Raw genomic sequence first — 11,875 nt, forward strand, 5'->3', positions numbered from 1 at the left:
CTGGAAACTTGGAAAGAGAAGGAGAAATCCTATCTCCCTGAAAACATCTTATTGACAAAATTAATCAGGTGGGGAAAATGACTCAGGGCCAAGTGTGGTTTAGAAATCTTGAGTTGGTCTTCCACCTATTCTCAGACTTCTTGGTGTCTTATGGAGAAATAATACTGAATTTTGGTTTGTGTTATCTTGGATCTACTTTTTAAAACATGAAAGCAATTTAAAACTCAGAGAGTGGAATTTTTACTGCTGCTAGTCTGCTTAGATACCTCAAAGTCAGGGATGTTTGGGAAGTGTTTCTTGTGACAGATAAGAAGCATAGGCTAAAATGAAAGAAAAAAAAGAGTTAAAGCAAGAGAAGTTCCAGGGCAGGTAGAGTACTTGTCTTGCATGTGGCTGACTTGGGTTTGATCCTTTTTTTTTTTTTGGCTTTTTGGGTCACACTTGGTGAAGCACAGGAGTTACTCCTGACTTTACCCTCAGGAATTACTCCTGGCAGTGCTCAGGGGACCATATGGAATGCTGGGGATTGAACCTGGGTCAGCCGCGTGCAAGGCAAATGCCATACCTGCTGTGCTGTCACTCCAGCCCCGCATTTGATCCTTTGCACCCCATATGCTCCTCCAACTCCACCAGGAGGAATCCCTGAGCACAGAGCCAGGAGTACCCTGAGCACAGGAAGTTGTATCCCCAGAACAAGAACAAATAAGAAACAAGAGCAGTTCCAATCTTAAGAGATGAGCGATTTCCCTCAATCCATTCTCTTGTTTGTGTCTTGTGATGGGGTCATGAAACTTAACCAAGCAAGAAAGGTCAATAAGTGGTGTCTGTGTGCGTGTGTGTTATCTGTAGTTTAGTAGCTTTTTGATGTTCAGTGACAGCAATTAAGGTCGTCTCTAGGAATGTGGGGATGACTCAGGAATAGCCACTTAGCTTTGCATTCGCCCTAATAGGCTCATGTTGATGGGCTCTGATACCCAGATCAGATACTTTCCAAAGTAACATTGAGTCATTCCAATTCTAGATAACTCCAAGGATACCAGCTGTGCCTGTGATTAGTTTCACACAACACAGCTCTCCAGACACATTGACATTGACCAGAGCTATTTTTTTTTTTTGTTTACCAGGTGTTGAATCCTGAACACTGTAGAAGTTACTGTCTGTCTGAATGCTGGAGATATAAAATAAAATAAAGTAAGGTAAAATAAAGTCAGTTTGCAAAATGAATGTTTAGGAGGACTGTCTCTGAAATTATAAAATTGACAATTCTTAATATTGATGAGTTTGTCCCAGGCCATCTGTCTTGCAAACAAACCAATTCTTGGTAAAGTATCAGAGCTGGCACTGTTCTATATGTAAAATCTCATTTCTGTTCCATAGATAGAAGCAATTACATAGACAGTGTCTAAAATAATCTGACTTCTTTGTGTGTATTTTAAATATTCAAATGTGTCTACTCTTTATTTATACAATTATTTTATTTTGTATTCATGGATATATTAGAAAGTATTTGCTAATTCATCTAATCTTTCATATATTTATTCAGTCATGGTAAAGTAGATTGTGGTGATTTTATATGTATACATATATTTTTACAACTAGTTAACATCCATTTTTTATTTAGTCCAATCAAAATATTTTAGGGGAACCAAAAAAGAAAATCATGCATGGGTTAAGGAATTTGCTTTGGCATGATAATGGGTATCCAAGTTTCAATCCCCAAGACCATATATGTTCTCCTAGATATTAATCAGCACATCCCTGGAGACCTCCAATGTCCCACTGGGTGGGTTCAGAAATTCCCTGTACCATGGAACCCAAGTAGCACTGCATTGTCAGGCCTGCACATGGAATCATAGGTGGTTTGGTTAAGATCCCAAGATATTTTGAATTCTTGGATATCTAGAGACCTGCTTGGAACAATCCCAATAAATTACCAAAGTGATGATCAAGAGTGACTCCTAAGCTCTGAGCTGGGAATAGTTCCTAAATAACTGGGTGTGACCAGTTACAAGGGCTGGAGCGATAGCACAGCGGTAGGGCGTTTGCCTTGCACGCAGCCAACATGGTCGACCCTAGTTCGATTCCTCCGCCCCGCTCGGAGAACCCGGCAAGCTACCGAGAGTATCTCGCCTGCACAGCAGAGCCTGGCAAGCTACCTGTGAGTATTCAATATGCCAAACACAGTAACAACAAGTCTCACAAAGGAGACGTTACTGGGCCCGCTCAAGCAAATCGATGAAAAACGGGAGGACCGTGACCGACCACCCAATAATTTTTTTTAATATATACAGTAGTGTTATTACAACTGTTCTTACCATGAAATATATTAGATTTCTAGCGTCATACTGCCTTTTTTGTACCCTTTACCAATCTTTTTAATTACCCTACTCTCAATGCATACAAAGAACAGTTTACTCTTGTATTTGGCTATTTTTCTTTTAAAACTAATCCAAGTTTTATTTGTTTTATTTTTCTCTGGCTTATTTTATTTAGGAGGTTGATACACATTGTCACATGTGATAGGCTTTCTCTTTTTTGTATGGTTCAGTAATATTCTGTTATGGTTATTGATTCCACAGTATCCTTCTTTGTGTATGAATGTATAATACATTTTATTCATTCATCCCTTGACTGACATCAACATTGTATCCATACCCTAATTACTGTGAATGATATTATAATGAAGGTAGAAGTAGATGTGCAAGTATCTCTTTGATATTGTATGTTCATATACTTTGCCCACATATAGCTGGGATTGCTGAATCAACCTAAAAGTCAAAAGTACTTATGATTTTCATTTTGGATGAACCTCCACACTCTTAACTTTTTATTTGATTAGTTGAAGGAACTAAAGTTAACAGCTTTAGAGAAGCATAGACAAGAGGATTAGGAATGAGTTTGAGTTCTTCCCTCTCTACCAACTGTCAATGAAATCTTTGCCAAAATACTCAGCATCTTCACACATCAAAATAATTATAATACTTATCATTAATAACTCGGGCATCTGTGAATATGCAATTAGATCATCATGTGGAAATATTTTTACAAACTTTTTTCCAAATATTGTCTTTACCTATATTTTAAAAAACTATTTGCTCGAGCGGGCCCAGTAACGTCTCCATTGGAGACTTTGTTGTTACTGTATCTGGCATATCGAATACTCTCAGTAGCTTGCTGTGCTCTCTGAGAGGGGCGGAGGAATCGAACTTGGGTCGGCCATGTTGGCCGCTTGTAAGGCGAATGCCCTACCCGCTGTGCTATCGCTCCAGCCCATGATAGTAGCATTCTAAGTAAAACATTGAACTACAAAATACCATGCATCTTCTTTTGTTCAATGTTCAGTCAACAATGATATATAAACAGAGGCATGTTAAAAGAATTGGATTTTGATGGAATGAGAAAGCTGGATCATTTAGACATTTTCTAGTATTTATATCAAGTGTATTGAAAATTTTCAAGAATCTGGTTTCTCTAAGAGTTTGGTGACAGAGGGAAGGGTTCTTAACTCAGTCTCAGCCTATCAAAAAGAAGTTATCAGAGAGAAAATTTAAGATTTTCTAAAGCTTGACCTTAAATCTTTGATAAGAAGATCACAAGATAGATAACTTCAACATGACTTCTGTATTCCAACCAACAATACTGGCATATGGCAGGAGAATTTCCTCACTCCAAGGCAGCAAGAACTATAGAGGGCACAGGGTACATTTGATAGTCATCTATTGATTGATTTACTTGCTCCATGTCAGTTCTATCTCTAAATAGAATGTGAAAGTCATTTGACATCCAAGCTTAGCAATACTACACAGTTCTCATGGATTCAGTGTCATGTATCTTATGAAATGAGAACCAAGTAAATTGTTCTAATAAAACACAAGCCCATCCAGGGCAGTCAATGTGATCTGCTCCCATTAGCACCAACTGCATTTCCCATTACCTAGATTTATTAAAGTTAAAAGAAGCAGCTCATAAAGCTTCTACCCAACCCCAAAATTGCTGCTGTACTACACAGTAACTGTCGAATTTTTCTTATCCCTTTATTTTATTAATAATACATTTAACCTGTTATAAAAAAAACACTCAGAGGAAAATGACAAAGAAAAGATGATAATGATTTCTTGACAGATCGTGAATGAAAGACTAGCACAGCTTTAACTGAGCTTGACATTCCATTTTTATGTACAAGTCCCTTCCCTTTCCCAATCTCTTTTTACTTAATTGAGAAAGCCCACATAGGGATGAAGCAAAGAGTTTAATTAACCCTTTCCCTAAAACCATTAATTCAAGATATCTGATGTTGATTATGCATGTTTGGTCATAAGTAGAGTCCCTGTTGATGCTGCACAGAAATGGACCAAATAATCGAGTTTTGGAATAGAACCCAGTGTTCAAATTGGAATGTTTTATTAATCATAGTTCTTAAGAGATATTGAACATTGGAGGGGGTAGAAAAGAAAATAAATAATACATACACTTAAAATGGCCCTGAGATGAGTAGCTGCACTCTTTATAAATATTACAAACCTCACATAATCCCTTAGGTAAAGACACAATATTCAACACACATAATGATGAACAACAACAAAACGGCATTTTAATTTGAACCAAGTATTCTTGCTATGGTTTGCTCATTCTGTTAGCACAATATTCCTTGGGGTATTATGAACTAGGCTATTAACATCCCCAAATAATAGATGATTATTCAAAGATGCAGTAATCGACCCACAGGTAATACATGCCTTCACTATCAGTGACTAAATGATAGAAAATAGAAGATATAATCCATAAACTGGGAGGGTGAAGTATCATTTTACTATCTTGTCTAGAATAAAATTTATTAGGGACATACATGTGTTTATAGCTTTATTAATCATTTACCTATAAAAACAAACTCTAGTTGCTGAAATTTTAAAAATGTTTTTGACTGCATTCTTTGGTAAGAATTATCATGGCATATATTAGCACTGTAAAACTAATTGCTCTAATTAGCAAATGTTATTGGTGACAAACTAACACAGAGCATTTTATTTTCCACAACTGTCATTAATATATTTTTTTAAAGGAGCAAGTAAAGAGAAAGGAGATTTTATGTTCTCTTGTGTGTTTTCACAGTTTTGTCTTAGACTAGAATGACTTCTGTACCCCTTTTCTTTACCATGGCACCAGCTGTAGACACCAGGGTTTGGCACTGGGCAACTAATGTACCTAGACCCCCTTATCCCAACAATTCTAACAGTTTTTGCTGTTTTCATACTGATCTCACACCATTTTTATAACTAATTATCTGTTGACATATTTAGAATTTGTCTGCACAAGTAGAATGAATTTGTCAGCTATGTCTAATTCATTCTGTATGACCAATATTCGAACCTGAGACAGTGCTGTTCTACAAAATATTAGAAAGAAAGCAACAAGTATAGAATCAGAGACATAATACAGCAGCTAGGATACTTACATTGTATGCAGTCAACTGGGGTTTCATCTCCAGCACCACACATGTTACCCTGGACATGGCCAGGAGTGATTCCTGAGCAGAGAGCTGGGAGTGAGCCCTGAGTACCTTCAAGTGTAGTTACAAAACAAAAATTAAAAGTTAATTTTTGTGTGTGAGTGGGAGGCTTTTCAAGTGGTTCCCAGAGTGTTTCAGATACCATTTCAGTGATATTATACCAACCAGGTTGGAGGATCGATACTGGGAAGACTGTAATGTTGTTCAAGCCCTGCAGTGCCTGGGATAACCAGGACAAGAGCAGGAGTGCTCCGGGGACCTCAAAAAGGCCACTCTCAGGGTGTTGGGTGGAGATCTTTCAGTGCTTACAGAGTACTGTCTCCCAGTCCATAGTGGTTTCACCAAAATAAGGTGTTTGATTTATTAGTAGATGAATGACAGTTCAGTTTAAGAACATCTGCGTTTCTTCATTTAATTTTTGTCTGTAAAGCCAGAAGGCATATCTTTTCAAATGTTTTATGGAGAAATGATAATCTTATATTTCCAATTTTTAATTTTTTTATTGTGATGATAGTAGATAGAACTGTCTCTCATACGAAAATGCAGTTATGAGAAAATAGAGTTTGCTGAATTTTCCTAAATAGTTTTTAGTATGTACTATGATTCAGTTATTGAACATGTAAAAATATACAATAAGACTTTGTCTTCAAGATTTATTTTTGGAGGAAATACATATGAATGCATATGTATATGCATGTATTTCTTTCCCGTGTGCGCATGGACGTATGACAAAGTTTAATTTACAATTCAGATATAGCCATATATTCACATCTAATAGCAAAACAGCATTTATATTATTTGAAATAAAAGTTATGTGAATGTGACATCCTTCTCCTTCAAATTATCTTATTGTTAGCAATATTTTTAGACTCCGGGTAACTGTTGATAATTGAAACAATGTGAAGTGAAACCAGGAAGGGGGGGGGGGGGCAGTCTACTGTGCTGGTTTTCATAGGAAGTTGAAAAGCACAGCACTCACGGGTGACCTCCCAAATCCCCACATCATTTGCTCTTTTATGAAGTGAGTGCTCACTGGGAATCAGAAAAACCAATCTGCAAAGCTTTTGTTAATCTCTTCTTAGATTTTGCTTAAAAGCATGATCTAGTGTGTATTCCTGGTATTTCCTGGTGTGATTACTGCACTTATCATATAGGATATCTGGACCAGCTGCTGCCCTCTCTGTATGGGGCATATTACTTGCGGTAACCTCAGAAAATATACATATCCTCTTGAACCTTACAAACTCCCTTTTTGTCTTTGTTCAAAGATTTTATCAGAAACCCCTCTAAGAAGTGAAGGAAATGGAATTTAAACATGTTTATATTCCGAACCCAAATGTCCATACAACTCCAAATAAACCCAGTGAACTGATAATATGGTGAGCATGGTAATCCAACATATAATTATGTTGGTATTGCCCAAGAAGCCAACACCGAAGAACTAGAAAACTCTGTGACAAATTTGTAACATCCAATATAACAAAATTATGCTATTGAAAATGTTTACTGAAACCCAATAATGAATTGATTGGAGACACACAGCATCACTATAGGAATGATGACTCAGAATCCCTGAATCCTGGGACCTGGAGTGTGACAGGAATATTCTTGGTCCTTTTTCTGACAAGTAACAGTTCAGACAGGGACCGAAGTGGGCATGCCACTCAAACAGGTCCCTGCCAATTGCCTCAAAGATTAGTCCCGTGTGTTTGGGGCCAGGCCCAGAAGTGTCTCCAGCATGGATATGGATACAGATGGACCTGGGGGGAGGTGGAAGACACATTTTTTAGGGCCTGGACATATCCCTAGGCATTATGAACGTTCCATCAGGTCTGGAGGCTTCCTCCCCAAAGTGGAGATAATGGAAGAATCAGACTGACGGAAAAATCCAGAACTTGATGTAAGAATCAGACATAGAAAAATCCAGAACTTGAATAAAGTCATTCCGCCACCTCTGGGCACATACCTTGATCCCCTTGGCTGGCATCTCATCCTACCCTACTGAGACTAGGAGGAATGTCAGGGCAGGGGCAGAACTTGGGGAGTAGACTCTGAGCCAGCTAGCTGCCCTGTCAGCTTGCAACCCCACAAACATGGCCTAAAGCTCTGTGCCTCCACTCCCAAGGGGAAAAAAATGGAGGCGGCAATAGGGTGAGGAGCCCTGGCTGTTTGGCAGTCTCCATGTGGCAGACTCTTGAGTTGGGATAGTGTCATCTTCCTTTTACCCACAGTCAAAAGGTTTTTGTGACACTTGGCAGTGACCTGGTAGCACTTTTTCCATGATGGTATTTTTTCTGACAACCTCTCTGGAATGGTGAGCAGAGAAGACTGGTGCAGGCCCCCTGCCTGTTTCCTGAGGCAGCTGTGTCCCTTGATGCAGATCTCACCTCAGAACTGGCGGAATAGGAGCGAGGTGCTGACTGCATCCATCTGTCTGTCCCACCCCCGGAGCCGGAGACAGCTACCTGCTGTGAGGGGCAGAGGCTCCACAGAGCCAAGTATGGGCCATGAAGGGCCCCTCGAGGCCTCCACAGAAATAGATACTCAAGCTGAGACATGTTTGTCTGTGGAGGCTGAGGGCATCCACAGTGCAAGGAATCATCAGGTCTCTCCTGCCTGGCTTTGGGGGGGACACACACCTCCCCATTTAGCTTCTAGGAGGAGGCAGGATCAGGGGCAATCCCAGGACAGTGGGCTTGATGCGTGTGGGGACAGACAGAGGAGGCGTCAGCTGGCCTCTAGCTCCTGCTGAGCCTCCTTCTTGAGTGGATATGGTGTGAAGTGGCCACCTAGGAGCCCGGGGCTGGGAGGGGCCTTGCTTGGCTTCCAGCAACTGACCTGAGAAAACTCTCTGCCTTGCGGCCAGTGTCTAATCCTTGACTGGTGCTGAATAAATGAGCAGCAAGCCCCTGGCTCTGGCCTCTGGGCTCCTCTCTGAGGAAGATTCCAGGCAGTAACGGTCTCCTGATGAGACCTGGAGCTGTGCATGACCACTTCAGTCCCTGTCTCTGAGGTGGCCCGGGAGCATTTCCGGCTGCTGCGTAGGCTGCAGAACTTCTCAGTGAGGTGCTTCTGGAATTTCTTGGTGAGGAAACAGTAGATGATGGGGTCTAAGACGCAGTTGTTGCTCAGAAGGCAAAGGGTGACTTGATGGGCATCATTAATGGCCTGATGGAACTGGGTCTTCAGGAATTTCAGTTCCAGCAGGGTCCAGGGCAGCTGCACTATATGGTAGGGCACAAAGCAAATGATGAATACGGCCAAGACAGTGCACACTATCTACAGCGCCCGACACTTGACTTCCATGTTGCTCTGCAGCTGGGTCAGCTGCATGAGCAGCTTCCGGATGATAACCAGGTTGCAGAAGAAAATGAGGAGGAATACAAGGAAGAAACTGCACACAAGAAAGATGTGGATGATGAGGACTGGGATGCTGCCCTCCTCATAATGCTCAAAGCAGCGGGTGACGTTGCCTGAACCCAACTTGTTGGGCACAACATTGGTAGAGTCGTCAAAAAAGAAGTAGGAGGCAGAAGACACAATAGCCACCCAAATGACCAGGGACAAATAGATGCCCCACTTGCGTGTGGTGGCCTGAGCCGTCTTGATGGGCTGTGTCATGGCCTGGAAACGGTTGTAAGTGATGACACCCAAAAAGGCCACCGAGCAGTAGGTGTTGATGAAAAAGAAGCAACCAGTCAGGTTGCACAGGAATTTAGGGAGAATCCAGTTGCCCTGGTTGTAGTAGTAGATGATCCACAGGGGCAGAGTGATCAGAAACAGCAGGTCTGCCGTGGTGAGGTTCACCATGAAGATCTTTATCTCGTTGAGTTTCTTGGAAGGGTACAGGCGGGCAAAAACCCACAGCACATAGCTGTTGGCTATTACCCCCAGCACAAAGATGATGCTGTAGAAGATGGGGAAGAGAGTGTACCTGGACTCAGAATCCACACGGTGGGAGTCATTTGACTCCATTGCTCTGGACTGACTGGGGCAGCTGGTCTTAGGGCCTGTCACAGGGTTCATCTGTGCCTGAAAGACAACACAGGAATTATGGGTTATTGAAGGGCCAACAAGGGACTATCTTCACTCATTAACTTCAAAACTATCATTTTCCACATTTCATTTTATGAACATTGCCAGGGATCGACCCCAGAGTCTCACACTTGCAAGGAAAATGCTGCGCTAATAAGTTGGTTATATATATTGGCTTATCTACTTTTAGGGACACACCCAGGATGTTCAGGCCTGATAGACCTTTATTTTGTTATTTTGTTTGCTTGTTTGTTTTTTGCTGAAGCTAACCCTTGTGTTGATTAATCTCTGCTCACTTCTGATTGAGATTGGCGTCAGTTGTCCGTCCTCTGTTCTCACATGCTGATTTACTGGGGTCCTGCTTATGATTACCACTTGCAGCCACTGGAACCTTGTTCAATTTGGATCTGCAATTACCACAGCTCGCCAACATCCAGGGGCTGTAGAATGGGTCTGAGATGGCCGGACACAGCATGTTGTTCAAATTCACTTCGGTGACCTCCTTTCCATAGCAGATAGATTGGAACCCCATACAACATAACATGCTGGATATAGTAGACCTCCAATTCAAAAGGGAGCTGCCGGGTATTTACCACAGGAAACAGCTTGTGATTTAAATCACCATTTGCTGTCCTCGCCGGGGCCCCTTGGAGAGGAGCGGGTTGAGTTTTCCTCCCCGCCCTGACAAGGGCTCCGGCAGCCGAAGACCTCCAAGACCAGCCACCACCATGCTGAGACCACTCTCCGCACACATGAAGGTACCGGCAGAGGGACAAAGCCACGCGGGTTCGGGGGCCGAGATCTCCAAGCCTACTTGGATTGGGGCTGAGCATCCTCCACCCAGATCCTCCAAATTCCAGTAGGCGGGGGTCACACCCACCAACTGGCCCCCTGGCGCCGTGTAATCCCATCAACGGCCAAGATTCAGAGACTATAAAACCCAGCTCCTGGAAGTGACATCTTATTATCTCATTCCTACTTTGGACAAATTGGCAGGCTACCGAATGTAACCTGCCCACACGGCAGAGTCTGGCAAATTCCCCGTGGCGTACCCAATATGCCAAATACCAATAACAATGAAGGGTCTCATTCTCCTAACTCTGAAAGAGCCTTGAATATGGCACTTTCTAAAAAAAAAATCTCAGGGCTAGGACGAAGAGACATTACTGGGGCCTGCTCGAGGCAATCGACGAATAACAGGACGGTTGTGATTGTGATTGTGAACAGTTCAGACCATCTTGCCTTCTCTCCTCATTCCCACTTTTTGCACAGAATCCCATGTCTTATCTCCTTTTAGTTAGCTCCCATACTTTTGCCTCAGTTTCTCACATAGAATATGAGAATTTTTTCTCGGGCACTCGGGTTTTTTCTAGATTCTGGCTATTGTAAACAGTGCTGCAATGAATAAACAAGTGCAGATGTCACTTCTACTATACTTTTTTGCCTCTCTGGGATATATTCCCAGGAGTGGTATTTCTGGGTCAAATGGGAGCTCCATTTCTAATTTTTTGAGAATTATCCATACTGTTTTCCAAAAGGGCTGTACCAGTCAGCATTCCCACCAGCAGTGAAGGAGGGTCCCTTTCTCGCCACATTTGCACCAGCACCGATTGCTTTTGTTCTTTTGGATGTGGGCCAGTCTCTGTGGTGTGAGATGATATCTCATTGTGGTTTTGATCTGCATCTCCCTGATGATTAATGATGTAGAGCATTTTCTCATGTGCCTTTTTGCCATTCAGGTTTCTTCTTTGAGTGGTGGTAGAAAATGGGCACTGGTGGAGGGATGGGTATTTGATCATGTATAATTGAAACCCAAGCACAAAAATTTGTAAGTCTACAACTGTACCTCATGGTGTTTCACTAATAAAAATTAAAACAAAACAAAACAAAACAACAAAAAAAATAGAATGTGAGAATTTGTTGTCCTCATCTTTTATAAAACCTGGATACTTTAACATCGTAGCCTACAAACCATGGGGGATCTATGCTTTTTAAAGCACTATTTGATAGGGAGGAAGTGTGAGAGAGTCCCTGGAGCTATTGATGGGGCGGGGGGGGGTACAGAATGCCTTTTCTTAACAATGTACTCACCAGAATTAAATAATAATTGCGTTTTGTGTTCTCCCTGCCTTAAAACCTATATTTAACAAACCCAGAAGGGGTTCTAAGAACTCTATATAAAGCAAAACAGATTAAGTAACAATAGCTAAAACTAGTTTATAGAAATAGCTATATGCAGTTTTCTAACTTAAGTATAATTATGTATTTATAAAAACTATAAATTGATGTTGGAAATATGCAGAGATGTTTCTTTCATTGTTAACACAATGCAGA

At 41.4% G+C, this 11,875-nt stretch overlaps 1 protein-coding gene across 1 annotated transcript; it reads right to left on the reverse strand.

Moving 5' to 3' along the window:
• Nucleotides 1-8,233: 8,233 nt before the first annotated feature.
• LOC130034607 (platelet-activating factor receptor-like) lies at nt 8,234-9,484 on the reverse strand. Its single transcript, XM_056126239.1, is given in 1 exon segment — nt 8,234-9,484. A coding segment is annotated over 1 exon segment (1,248 nt). The 5' UTR covers nt 9,482-9,484.
• Nucleotides 9,485-11,875: the final 2,391 nt, after the last annotated feature.

Source organism: Sorex fumeus, unplaced genomic scaffold (genome assembly GCF_029834395.1).
Source record: "Sorex fumeus unplaced genomic scaffold, SorFum_2.1 ptg000006l, whole genome shotgun sequence".
NCBI classification, from domain to species: domain Eukaryota; kingdom Metazoa; phylum Chordata; class Mammalia; order Eulipotyphla; family Soricidae; genus Sorex; species Sorex fumeus.